Below are 14,604 nucleotides of genomic sequence, written 5' to 3'. Positions count from 1 at the left end.
TGCATGAAATGTCTGTTCAATGCATGCATAAACAATTCAAACAATCAAATCTGGAAATTAGTAGTCTTACCAGTGATGACCTGCAGCAGAGTCATGAAAGTCTCGGCACAATCTGGAGCCTTCAACTCATCCATATCACTGATATCTTTGTACTGAGAGCTCCATGCTCCCTCAGCCGACAGCATGGTATCCACCTTCTCCACTGCCACTGTATATACAGAGGAATACATGATGAGCAAGCTTACTGAGAGCATGACTACTGCATGTTTAAACGTGTAACTTGTATTACACTCATATGTTGTGTGATCTCAATACAAATAAATACAAATAAATTATTGTGCAAATGTTGACATGCTGATCTTTTATTTTTGTTACATTTTGAGTGTTGTGGATATCAACTTGCAAGCTGTTGCTATAGAAGGATTAGCTCTCACTAGCTATCAAAATGCATAATTAATGCTGTGAGTAGGTATACTTAGGTATACATTAAAAAACGTTAATGAATATGTCATACATATGTTGCACATAGTAGGCCTGTACAATAATGCCCTTCTACCTGTGGTAAATAGGACACTGGTGCTATATATATATATATATATATATATATATATATATATATATATATATAACTCCATTGCTATTAAAAGCTAGGCACAGTGACAGTGGAGTGTATAGCAAAAGTCATGTACAATGCGTATGTGATTTTAGCAACAATTTAGGTGTTGCTTTCACAAATGTGCATAGAGCGTCAGCCTTTTCAACACATAGTATGTCAGCATGTGCAACCATATGATGGCAAAGGTCTAAACAACTTTACAATTAAAGAAAAAAATACTAATAAAAATGTAGGAAGTTATAAATTATGCTAATTTATGACAAAAGATCATTTTGTTGTAAATTGTGGTCTGTAAGCAGTTCTTATTACAAAAAAAGAAAAAAAAGTTTCTGTGAACCTAGTGTGGTTTTATTTATATAAAATTTGCGGAAAAGTTGGGGCGATTTAAAGCAGAGATTTCATGCAACTACATAGTGTCCCAACCAATTTATATCACATATTTTGTTTTATTACTTGAGGCTCAATTCATGTAAAAAATGCCCCAATCAGCATGCAATTGTACTGTCTCGTTCTGTTTTTTTCTGATTATCACTACAGTTCAACTGTATACATGCAGCATAAACAGAAATCTAGGTAGTATAACCTGCAATCCTATAACTTTACCAAATATTGCAGTGCCCGTTCGAAACGTGCATGTGTGAAACAGACCGACTGCTTATTATTTCTCGAGAACTGCATATGTATGTATCTATTGACAAAATTAAAACAATAAGGAATTAATCAATTAAGTGGTTTTAATCCAACCTAAAATGATGAGGTCGGTCTCCCTGTTACCTCTTTAACACAGCGGCTCGCTGTTCGCTTGTTTATTCAAAGTTCATTAATATTAAACTTATCATGTGTCCTATTTGCACTAAATTCGACACTGCACATCCTTGGGTCCTCAGCAATACACCAAATCGATCGTATGAACAGTTTTCAAGATATGAGAAAGACACACATACATACAGACAGACAGAGATTCCTTGCTTTTTAGTTAGATGAACCCCAGTGTCAGACATCCTGCAGTAGTCTTGAGTTTCATTCACAGTACACAGTTCAATAGTGGAGCTTAAGTTTCTTAAACTTTTTCAAGTCATTATGATCACAGATGTAATCCCACCTCTGACCACAATGTGGGTTGAAATGGCAGGGTGGCGCTGTCCATATTTCTGCTTGTGGATGCCACAGACAGAAGAAGAAACAGAATCAACGTTGTTTATGGGGTATTTTTATATATTTCTCAAGAACTGCTGTCCAAATAGCTTCACACACGACTACACTTCCTTGGGTCATCAGCAGTACACCTGCCAAGTGTGAGGTGGACTGGATGACCTGTTGTCGAGATATGCGAAGGACACACATACATACAGACAGACAGAGATTTCTTCCTTAATAGTTAAGACTAGTGCAGTGCCCGTTCAAAACACGCCTGTTCAGAACAGGCGGATTGCTTATTATTTCTTGAGAACCGCATATGTATGTATCAATTAACAAACATATCAATTAAAATGATAAGGAATTAATAAATTAAATGGTTTAAATCCAGACAGAAACTTCACCAATGAGACTAAACTGAAGTTGAACCATAGGAGCAGTTTATGCCTTCCACTGGTTGATTCTGCTGCCAATCAAACATGTCTGTGCTCCTATTGGCAAGTCATAGCCCAGAAGCCCCACCCCGCTGTGATTTGACGGTGTTGATCAGCCCCTGCTGCACCCAAACACAGAGCTGAGCAGCTCGCTGTTCGCTTGTTTATTCAAAGTTAATTAAATGTGTCACAAGTCCAAACAACTTGACACTGCATTTCCTTGGGTCCTCAGCAGTACACTTGCTAACTGTGAAGTCAAATGAGAGCCCAGAAGCCCAGTGATGTCCAGCTCAGTGATGTGACAGTGTTTATATCAAACAGCCCCCACTGCACTCAGACATGGATCTGAGTGTCTCACTGTTCGCTTGTTTACTCAAAGTTTATTAATATATATAATGTGTCACATGTCAAAACTGCTCCAAATTCAACACAGCATGTCCTTGAGTCCCCAGTAATACACCCACTGAGTGTGAACTAGATCGAATGCACAGTTCTCGAGATATGCAAAGGACACACAGACAGACAGAGATTCCTTCCTTTAAAGAGACATCTTGCAGTATGTCTTGAACATACATGCCAAGTTTCTTTCGCAGTACATAATTCAATAGTAGAGCTTAAGTCTCTTAAACTTTTTCAAGTCATTAACACCACAAAGTGGGATGCAATGGGAGAGTGGCACTGTCCGTATTAACCCTCTTTGCGCAGGAAAAGGAAGAAAATTAACACTGTTCATGAGGTATTTTTTTTTTTCTATTTATCTTTCAAGAGCCGCTCATCCAAACAACTTCACACTCAACACTGCACTTCCTTGGGTCCTCAGCAATACACCCATCAGGTATGAAGGAGACTGGATGAACGGTTTTCAAGATATGCGAAGGACAAACACACATACATACATACAGACCAAGTGGGTGGCTCCCAGTCTGAGAAGTGGCGCCAATGCAGAAGTGCCTTAAACCTGCATTCTTTCTAATGGCCATCAGGGGGCGACTCCACTGGCTCCAAGAAGTCTATGAGAAAATGACCCTACTTCTCACTTGATTTATTACCTCAGTAAACACTTTCCTAATCAATTTATGGTCTCAATCGCTAGTTTCAAGTCTTCTTCTATACATGATAATGTTCATTTTGTAAATTATGGCCCCATATTAGAGTTAAAATAGACGATAGTGTATAGCACGGTATGCTTTAGGGCATGGCTACATTGTGATTGACAAGTCGCTACCACGGTGACAATGTCAATTACATAACATAACCATGGCATATAGGCGTAGCTGCTGCCATTTCACAGTGTGTTTTCAGTTCATGAAAGTTAAAGCCTCTGGAAATGTGGCTTGAAATCATAAAAATACATATGTGATGTCAAAGTTGAGTGAAAATCTGAGTGAAAATTAACATCCATAACTATTAGAGAACCTAGCTCAGAAACAGCTCATTTGGCAGCTAAAACCATTTCTCAGGACTGTGTGGGTGTGTCCAGATCACGTTTGATTGACAGCTCACTTCCAGCTCAAGTACCATTTTATTTTCTATTCATTTACTAAAAGGTTTTGCTAATATAGAATAAACTACCAAATCTATCAAATGGACCCTACTTGGTTAGAGGGCTTGATTAATCGACAAACTAGCAAAACAGGTTAAACCACCCAAATCTTTGTTTTTATTAAACTATACCTCCAAGAGTATGATTGTCTTAGCATCTTCACATACATGAAACAGTTAGCATAGCTTAAATGTTTTGCTATTAACTTCCAAATCTATCAAATGGACCCTACTTGGTTGAAAGCTTGAATAATCCACTAACTAACAAACTAGGTTAGACCACCTGAAATGTGTTTTTATTTAACTATACCCCCCGGAGTATGGCTTGAATCATTTTAGCATCTTCCATTCACTTAGATGAAATGGTTAGCATTAGCTTTTCTATTCATAACTTTTGAGCTTATTATCAACTACCCCTGAGGGGTGTACTACGAAGAAAGTTCAACATACCCAGGCTTTCATTGTGTGAGCTGGCTCGACAAACCCTAAACTCGAGATCAGAGATAAGTGGTATCACGACGGTGGATATGAACTTTCTATGTTAATTCAGGCTTTCTGCGCGTCCCCATGAAAGGGGGCATTAGGTGTGTCATTTCACTCTTTTTCCGCACAAAATGGACCTATCGCGTGCCCCCTGCTTCAGTCAGGAGGAAGAGATCATTATAACGGAGAGCTATGAATAATATAAATATATTATCACAGCAAAAAGCAATGTTGTTGCTGCAAATAAGGTGAGAGAGGAATGCTAGCAAAAAATTGCTAATCGTGTAAATTTGTTAATTAAAAAAATTATTTATTTATTAATTACATAATTAGTTTATATACTTATTTTACCACTCATTGTACTCTGCGTGCCTCCCACATCCAGAGCTCTTACTTTAAACTTGATGCAGCAGTTGTAAACATTATACTAGGTAAAAGGATAAGTGGAAATCACTTAAGATTCTGGCCAAATCAAAGTGAAATTGATATTATAGATTGAATATTTTCTGTGATAAATACCAATATCTTTTTTTTGTATTCCTTCATTTTAGTATTTCCTCATTAGTTTTTTTATTTATTTATTTGAAATACAATTTGATAATGATAAAAGACAAATCAATTTTCTAATCGGTGCTCTAATAGCTGCAGTACCAGCAGTGTTAAACAGACTTGGCAGCAAATCAGGTGGTTAGTGAAAGGGCAGCACTTTTTATTGCTGATTTAAGCCGAAACTCGGAACATAACCTGCTCAAGGCCAGGTTAAGTTTGAAGTATAAGTTACCATGGTGATCTAGCCAGGTTAAAAGAAAGCCACCTTCGTGACATTGAAAACCCTGGCTTTATGCTCAACATACCTCGCTAACCCACTAATCTCGCTTGGTAGTACACCCCTCAGTGGTCTTGACTACTCGGCTAACTAGCAGACTAGAATAGACCACACATATCTGTTTTTATTGAACCATACCTCCCAGACTACGAAGCTAAGTGTTTTAGCATCCTTCATTCGCTTGCATGAAATCCACTCTGTGATTAATACAGATTTAGATGGTGTGCCCAAGTCTGCTAGTTAGCTTAACACAGTAACTTTCAAACCATGTCAGGCTAATTTGAATTCTCAATCTAGCTAAAAGCAAAGAAAAGTGCAATGCATTGTTTTCTCACGGGGGAGACGTAAGTGTTGTGAAGTCAGCTTGGCCGGATGGCCACGTCAATCATCTTTCTCCTAAATATGATTGGGCATGTAATTATTATGTAATAAATTCCCTTGCTTAGCTGCACCTAACTGTAACCCAGTAACAAGGGAAGGGATAGATACTTTCTAAAGAATTACATAGGCTATGTCAAAGGCTATGTTCTCATACTTTTTAGGTGTTTACTATATGCACATTAGATCCCAAATTACATAATTAATAGCCAATCATGGATTTGCCTTTACAGGGGCTTTAATGGTAACATTTTGGTCACCTAAAAAAAGTATTGTTCAGTGTTTGGTTGTAATTAAAGACTCACCAATGAGTCAGATGTTCAGTTTTTCTGAGACTATCAAATCCAAGATGGTGATGGTCAAATCGCTACACTCGAGGCTTCAAAACGGCAGTTCACAAACCAATGGGTGACGTCACAGTGACTACGTCCATATTTTTTTACAGTCAGAGATACAGACTGATAGAGATTCTTTGCTTTATACTGAGATTTTTCTTACTTTTCTATAATTAATAATTGGGTGTAACATGTTGTAGATCTCAATGGTAAGCCAGTTTCACAGTGAAAAGAATCAAAACATCCAAGGAAAACTCACACTAGTCCCACAGCATTTTGTACGTTTGATCAGTCTTTTCACTGAGACTTTAGGACACTGTTAAGATCCACTTTAACCGTGACACAAACTAAATCAGTCACTGTGCTCCATGGAGAGTGATACATTTTTGTCTGCTTGGTAAGTGCAATAATGTAATACAATTACAATTAAAGCTGCAACCAGCGATGATTGGGCCCTCGCACCTTCACATATGTTGGGGTGCGCCGCAGTTGAAGGGCTTTTATTGTGGGCATGAGAACATGTTCAGGACCGAGCTCTTATTGGACGTTGCACCAACAAGTTAAATGTCACTTCCTGTGTGCACTATGTGGTGCTAGACAACACCCACTAATTATCATTAATATGCACAAATTGCTAATGTTGACTGTGTGTGCCCTATGATGTGTGTGTGTGTGTGTGTGTGTGTGTGATGTGTGTGATGTATACGCTTATTAGATTTTGTTGGTTTTGTGTGGTAGGAGGAGTGCTGTCATGCACCCATATTCTGCTGAAGTGCACACAATTTGTCTGATGATGTGATTCTTTGTAAGGATTTGCATTTTGCTTAAGAAATTAGCCGTTTGTGTTGGTGATAACTCTCAGTCCCTCCGTGCTGTTACCTCGTTGCATTGGCCAGACTAAGTAAGCGTCTTGTTTTTGTTTCAGAGCTGGAATTGTCATAGGTAACTTTTGCAGTACTATCGGACAGGACACAGTAAGTTAGGCTGGTAGTTTGTTTTTTTCTGACAAGGGAAGAGGGGTAAGAGGGCTTAAGAAGTTTAAGAGAAATGGTTCACTATTAAACATAATGGTTGGAAAAGGTCAGCCTTTGCTTTTTATTTTCTCCATTACTATCTACCTTTGGTGTGAATATAATAAAACATGGTTATTTATGGGATGAGGGAGGGTCACGCATTTTTCCCCAGTCACTCAGGGAGGCTCAAGGAAAAATATTTGTGGCTCTACAGAGGGTCAAGTTAAAAAAAAAAAAAAAATTGAAGTCACACCCCAGCCACCCACCCTCTAATAAATAATGAACACTCCCTAAATCAAATCCAATAATATGCATTTCCATGTGTTGTTTTCCAGTGGACCCAGAAGGAAAGCTAGCCACTGAAAAGAGCAAACTCTTATCTATTTGTCATCTTAAACACAGATTATCATAACTGCATTGTCATGTTTGCCACGCCACTGCCTTTCAGCTACCAGATGATAAAACTAGCCTATATGCTTATGTTCCAAAAGGTTTCATGACTGTAGGAGTAGAGAACACCTTCATTGTCAATGAGTTGGGAGAGGTGTATTAAAATTGTCAAGGGTTCATTTTAATATAAACATAAGTTGTAGTTGACCAAACAAAAATAACTAAAATACATGCCTTTGACTCAACAATACTGATGCAAAAAAGGGAAGACTGGTTAGGATATTGCAGCTAAGTACTGTTGTATGTCCTAACTTACTCTTCTTTTCCACAGTGAGCCACTTCTGAAGGGTTGTGTCCTCAAGCAAGAGGTGAAGCAGTCCAGGCAGCATTGCTGGGTATGACTGGTTACTTCGCAACTCCTTTTCAAACTGCAGTACTTCCTCCACCAAGTGACAGAAGAGTGCATCATCATACAGCAGCTTAGAAGCATCGTTGGCCACCTTTTCCTGGACAAGAGACAACAGGCCTCGACACAGCTCCACCTACAAGCACATACAAATACAATAATTAGTGTACCAAGCTGGCAAAAAACCAAAAAACCTTTGTATTTTTCATGTATTTACCAGTTTTATTTGTTGATTCTTGACATCACAAGATGCCATAAAAATATTCTAATTAAAACAGTGTCAACACAATGTCAAGAGTGCAGGGATTTTGAGTTATTCCATGTTCTTTTCAGTATGAAAAACTTGAGCACTGTATCCTGGGTCTGAATTAAATCAGATTGAGTCAGATTGAATAAAATACCTGTTTGGACTATACTTAACCACAGGAAATCAAATCACTCAAGTAGAGCCTTTGTAGAAGAGTAGCAGTAGAGCATTATGTAACAGCATACCCTGGCACTAATGGTGACCCCAGCTCGGTCCAGGATAGGTTGGATCTTCTCCTCCATGAAGGTCGAGCTGTTCCCCATCCACATCAGAACCTGTGTGAGGTACCACTCTGGCTGAAAATGCACATATAGAGGATGAGTCTGAGGTTCTAGAGTCTAGAGAGGGGAGTGGGGGTTGCAAGAGCAGTTGCAAAAGCATCTAAAAAGGTATGTAATTGTTCTGTGAGACAGGAAAATAATTTTATCCAGTTACAACATCACAATAATGAAGCAATGGGACAAACAGACTATTTTTTACATAAACTTGATTATTATTAATAATACACATTCTCTGCTTTACCACTGAGGTGCTAAGTAATGGTGCCATACTAAGGGGAATAGTGGAACCAGACATGGGGAGGGCCCTCAAAAGATTTTATCTGCAATTTGGAAATTTCACAATGTTGGCATTATATTTAAGATATTGGCAATGGCTAATAAATAGTTTGACAGACTATTTCTTTTATCTGAAACATTATTAGAGTATCTGAGGGGCCCTCAACCCTCTGAAAGATGCACATTATTTAGTCCACCCTGCAGTAGGGTGGACTAAAAAAGTTCCAAACAGGTCTTCAGACACTGTAATAGTGCTAATGCTGAGGAGTTCAGGTGAAGCTGGAGTGGATCATGTCACTTTAACAAAGTAAAATCTGGCTATCAGAAGAGAAAAGAAAGAAAACAATCAGAGGTAAAGCGGCTGTTGACAAATCAACAAAAACAACAAATCAGGTGCAAATTAGGGTCATTTTCTCTACTTCTATACAAACAGACTTTGGAGCCAGTGAAGTCACCCCCTGCTGGCCATTAGAGAGAATGCAGATTCCCGGCACTTCCACATTGGCCTAACTTTTCAGACCCGGAGCCACCTGCTTGGTCAGGACAGTAATTTAGTCAGCAAACAGTGCGAAAAATGGGTAACAAAATAGGTGAGACGCCAGCAAAAAAACAAAACAAAACAAAAACAAAAACAAAAACAAAACAACAAAATATCTGTGTAAATATTTAAATACTTGGAAGACTATTTGCCCATTCCTGACAAAAAGTATGTTAGGAAACAACCATGTGTTTTGCAAGGTGTGTAGGGTGGACTCCATTTACATTAAAATTGTCATGGAGGGAAAATTATGTTAACCAGCAAGCTAAGTTGGTTAAACATAAGTGCACCCAAGAAACTATAAAGAACACATCAACCATCTGTTTACTCTTCATTTTGTTGATAAACTTTCATGCAAGTTCTGAATTGATGTCCTCTTTTTCTTTTCATCTTCATAATGCAGGGGTGCTCTATCCACCAGGCCATGTTACTTTCAGTCAGGGTTTTAACCAACTGATCATCTTTACCTTCCTTTGTTGAACTAGTTAATTTAATCCTTTTTTGCTCTGAGATTACAGCAGGGCAGGTAGTAAAGGCACCTGGTGATTAGATCTCTGGAGCCGAGAGAGGAACGTTGACCAACGTTGACAGCTATGCACATAGTAAGTATATTGAGAGGGCTAGCATATGCTGAGATTTCACATTGTGCATTTTCTTATGCCGGCCTTACACCAAACGACTTTTCAAACAATTTCACTTTTGCAGACAAATTCTGAATGTCGGAATATAATCATGAGAGTTTTGCTAGAGTTGTGGCGCACTCCCATCATCACCAACCACCATGTATTTTAATGAGAAATTTAATTCTTAAAACAGTTCGCCTCTCATTCCCACTGTCTTCTCCCACTAAAACAGTGCAGCTAACCAACGGAGGCTGGGAGGAAGTTGAGGTGAAAAAAAGTGAAAATGTAAAGTTTGTATGGAAATACAGTTCATCTTTATGGATTGTATTGATGCTGAATTGACAAGAAGGCTGTCAACATATGACACCTTTTATCTTGTGTCTCTAGAGTTATGTGCTTTTGCGGACATGTAAGGAATTTTTAATGTTATATTTCTTAAAGGTAGTTTGGTGTAATATTTTCCCCGGAGAGTGCAGGAGCTTTGGTTTAATTCAAACTGGTAATATGTATATTTTTATTCTTACACTACAGAAACACTAGGTAACTGCTAAAGTATGATAAGTATGTCTGACGTTGACTACTGTAAGTTATCGGTTTGACAGCCTAATAATGTTTGTTTGCCATTTCTAACGGTAGTATGCAGTAAATGGTTGCCCTTTGTACGTGGTTTTTTAAACTACTTTCCTAACATGATGTGCTTGATGGTGTTATTAATGACTCCTGATGACTCCTCATTGCCCTTCAACTATGAGGCTATAGCTAACATAACATTTATTCATCCAGAAAAAACTAATATTTCTCTGTATCATTTGACCTCCTCTTTCTGTCAGCTGCTGTGTTTGCAGTGTACTTACTGGTATTTCAAACATGATTTCAGGCCAGTTGGAGGAGTTAAGCCTGTGACTTTCTGCCTTTGTATAATTATCCAGGCTGCTGCTGTTTCTACTGTATTTCATGCAATTTGCAGGGTTTCCAAACAGAAATACTTCAACATCCAGCAGCTTAAACTTGTAAAAATACAGTACAGTACAGGATGACACCTTTTAAAATGTGATTGCTGATATAAGAAACATTAACCCAAATATATTTTCATTTGTAAAAATATAACAAAAAAAGTTGTTTAATGAAAAATAGTTAATAGCAGGAACAGCATTTAGTGTTTCTCTTCACAGTTGTTCAGTTATAACTGAATTAATTAATCAATTAATTTCCATTTTCTTTTGGCTGGTTTTTCAGAACAAACTGCTGCACACACAAGGGCAGCTGTGGCCAAAAGCAGCTTCTGTTTCTACTTCATTGTTCAACAGTTTCTCTTCTCGTAAATTTTCACCAGGAGCAGGATGGGAAATAACCCCGAATGGAATGTAGTTGTAGTCTTACAAATAGTGACCCCGCAAGATCTCCAGTTTTTGCAAAATCTTAGTCTGTGACTTAAAACTCAGTGACTTATGACACATTGTCTTTCGATGTGAGAGGGTATCAAACTTTAGTCTTTTGAATGTCTTTTTAAAGTCTTCTAGTGTATGGTAGGCATTAAATGTGTTATAAACACTCACTGACTATCCTACGGGGACTACGGGGTCCAGATTTTTGCACTAAGGGCTACTGGAGTTCCCTAGCAAACAAATGACTTACTGCTATCATATGTTTGCTATGGAACTCCAGTAGTAATTATATTTTGATTATCATTACAATGTATGTATGAATTATACTGCATGTGTTTATGTATCTAACCTTGCTAGGATTACACACATACAGTAACCTGCGGTTGCTTCATTTGTTTCCAATGATGTGTGTTTGCACCAGTGCATATGTGATGTATGTTTTGTGTGTGAGAGACCTTGCTGAGGGAGTTGGTCTGTCGATTCCCATAGAAGTGGTATCTGAACCTCCTGCTGAGCGGCAGCAGCATGATCTGGATGGGCAGACAGAGTGGAGGAGCTTGGGTTGAGGGTGTGACTGAAGAAACAGGCTGGGTAGACGGTCCACCTTGACTGGAGGCCAACGCCCTCTGAGATATGAGGTCATCACTAGCAAGAGACGTTAAAGAAACCAAACGCTAGCATATCTGGGGTGTTAGGAACCCACAACGTCCTCAGTTTGAATCCTGCTGAGGACCTGTTTCATGTCATTGTCTTGTCATTCTAATGTCATCAGTTTTGATGACATACACTTGTATGTCATCAATATGTGTAAGATGATAAGATCTTAAAAGTCGTAAGATGTTACTATGTCAAATCCTCATTCAAAAACATGAGGGCAAAGTCTTTTCATTCCATCTTATTTTATTACATCTATTATCAGACAAACTGTCAAAACTGTTCTTGGAACCAGGAGAAAGCTGCAGTGTTGATTTGATTTGTGTATTTGAAGGTCTTCATGTTCTTCTGTGAGGGGAGAATGTTGTTAAACCAACAGCCGAATGAAATCCTATGAAACTACTAAATCCACACAATACAGAAGGCACTATTGTCATGAAGGCATAACTCCACCAGTTTGGCATTTTCCTGACCTTGAAATTCTCTTTACCTGCCTGTGTGGTATTTTGATGCTAGTGCACAGTGCACAGGTGGGAGCAGATACACAAACACTTGTGAGGCTCATTTAAATGTGTCAGTGCACAGCAAGTTGTTGTTTTTTTGGTGGAAAGAGTAGAAGTCTCAGAACTAGGGTTGCAAATTTCATGCATCTTCCTTTACCAATCACAGAACACATCAGAACACATCGTCAATACTCAATTAATTATTAACATTTCATTAAAAAAAGCATGTTTTTTTTTTTATAGATAAACAGTTTTTGCAGCACCATACATGTTGGATCTGGACCTTTTTTCTTCTTCGCCTCGTGTACATGTGTCGTCTGTTCTCTTTCTAGGTTTTCATCTCAGGTCCTATCTGTTTTGCTCTTCCTGCAGCTTCTTCCTTAATTTCCCTGTTAAAGTTGTTTTTGGGTGAGATTGCTTACCTGAATCGGAGGACTAAGGATAAGACCTTGTAAAACCCCTTCATGCAAATGTGTGATTTTGGGCTATATAAATAAAACTGACTTGACTTGAGACAGAGTCATTGGTGATCATTGAAACAAATGATTCACGTGTACAGAACACAGATGGGAATAAGCCCAAACTGAAGGATACGAGGTCTGCAGGGCCAGCAGCTGTATGACAAGCAGTTCCAGCTGGCTGGTGATCTCATGAGAATTGACAGTGGGTGTCAGTGACTGGGTAGGAGGGGAGATGATCGGCCAATGAAGTTGAGACAACACTTTCTCAAAATCACTATGAAAGAATTGAAGAGGATTAAGCTCATTCAGTGAACATAGGAGAACAACACAGTAATAGAGTATGCACAGTATCTTTGCATTGCTGAACATAAACAAACATTGTGTACAGGGATTAGGTGGAAGTATACCTGGCCAGTCTGTCTTTGATGATCTTGTGCCAAAAATTAAGGGTTTCTCGGAGGAAGTCCTGGAGGTGAGAACATCCAGACTGGTTTAGTCCGGTGTCTAGCACAGCCATGCGCTCCACTGCCTTTATGGCATCCCAGACACTGCTGGTCATTAGACACTGCTGGACTTCAGCGCTGTAGGCACACAACACTTATATCAATGCTTCGATTACTGCTTTGTCATGTTAAATCTCAGCATATCCAAAGGAGTTGGGGTGACGTGGGTAAAATTTTCACATGTAGGTAAATGGTAACAAGAATATTGAGACCAATAATGAATCTCCATTGTTTAGATACTTAACTTTGTGAGTAAGTGTATCTAATTTGTACATGTATTCCTTATTCTTTATTTTGCTCAGCTTTAATCAAGAAACAAGCTTATTTGTAGACCAACTTCAAGAACTAACTTGGCACCAGTCCAAGTAAAAGCTCACTAGAAAGCAATTCAGAGAGTATCTTCAATTCCTTTTGATTGCTGCAGTGCTGTACACATTGAGGGCATAATGCACATTCACATTTTCTCTCAATGCCAGGATTCTACTAAAAGAACCACCTACTATGTACTGTACCATAACTTGCCTCAGGATGCCTTCTTAAATACCTTCTGTTTTTTCTAAAAATAAGTAGTAGTAATAGTCAGCACATATCTATTCTGATTTCAACATTTATCGTAATTCTAGATTGGACACCTCAGCCCAGCCAAATTTGGAACCAATGGTTTTATCATTGGTACAGTTAATGCCTCGGATCATTAATATTTCAGCTTGTGCTAGTATGTTATCTGTTTACATCTATGTTACCTCTTTCTCTGGTCACATATTTCTGAAATGTCACTCTCCATCTGTCTTTGATTACTAATCAGTGACTTCATCCATCCTTAACCTTGTTTACAGTACCTGAGTTCCTCTATGTGTTGAAGGCACTGCAGGTATTTCATATGTCTCTCTATAGTGTTGACTTGGTTAAACGTCTGGCCAAGATTATCCATCCAAGGCTGGGCCCCCTGTAGGTGCTAGAAGAAGGAATAATTAAAGAATAATTACATCTCCTAGAATGGCATTAGTCAGGGGACTGCCTTTGTCAGACATGTAACCTGTAATATTGCTTGCTTATCTCCTCAAAGTAACAGTATGGGAAAATTCCTTTGTGACTTTTGTTATACATAGAGGAACTGTTACAGAGTTGCAATGCTTACAACTCAGGAGAGGGAGCTCTTAAGGCCTTTTTTAGTCACAGTGGTAGTAATGCTGGGGAACAGCAGTATATTGCAAAAAATAATATTAAGCATTTTGAGTTGTGTACAATACAGTATAATCGTGAATATTAAAACTAATTTTGCAGTTGAATGTGGCTTTATTGACAACTGACGCCGGTGGATGGAGGCTCACCCAGATGTCCCAATAGATGTTCACATAAACTTCATCAATTATCAGAAATTACACAGAACTCTGTAGTGTGGTTAAAAAATATTAGAAATTAAGTTGACATTTAATTCCTGTGTTTGTGAATATGCATGTATGTAACATATTAAAATCATGCTGAAAGAAGCTGTTGGGTGTAATGTGATTTT

At 38.4% G+C, this 14,604-nt stretch overlaps 1 protein-coding gene across 1 annotated transcript in view; it reads right to left on the bottom strand.

The window, feature by feature from the left end:
* Window positions 1-14,604, bottom strand: part of rint1 (RAD50 interactor 1) — a 51,978-nt gene that overhangs the window by 24,234 nt on the left and 13,140 nt on the right. The window contains exons 3-9 of the mRNA XM_044343326.1: window positions 13,931-14,046; window positions 12,996-13,169; window positions 12,722-12,862; window positions 11,426-11,615; window positions 8,053-8,163; window positions 7,471-7,696; window positions 71-208 (exon numbers count right to left, since the gene is read on the bottom strand). Of these exons, the coding sequence (XP_044199261.1) occupies window positions 71-208; window positions 7,471-7,696; window positions 8,053-8,163; window positions 11,426-11,615; window positions 12,722-12,862; window positions 12,996-13,169; window positions 13,931-14,046 (1,096 nt within the window). The remainder of the gene's footprint in view (window positions 1-70; window positions 209-7,470; window positions 7,697-8,052; window positions 8,164-11,425; window positions 11,616-12,721; window positions 12,863-12,995; window positions 13,170-13,930; window positions 14,047-14,604) is intronic.

The sequence above is a fragment of the Thunnus albacares genome, chromosome 23 (assembly GCF_914725855.1).
Source record: "Thunnus albacares chromosome 23, fThuAlb1.1, whole genome shotgun sequence".
Classification (NCBI taxonomy): domain Eukaryota; kingdom Metazoa; phylum Chordata; class Actinopteri; order Scombriformes; family Scombridae; genus Thunnus; species Thunnus albacares.
Note: the sequence above shows the minus strand (reverse complement) of the source record. Positions and strands in the feature narration are given on the sequence as shown.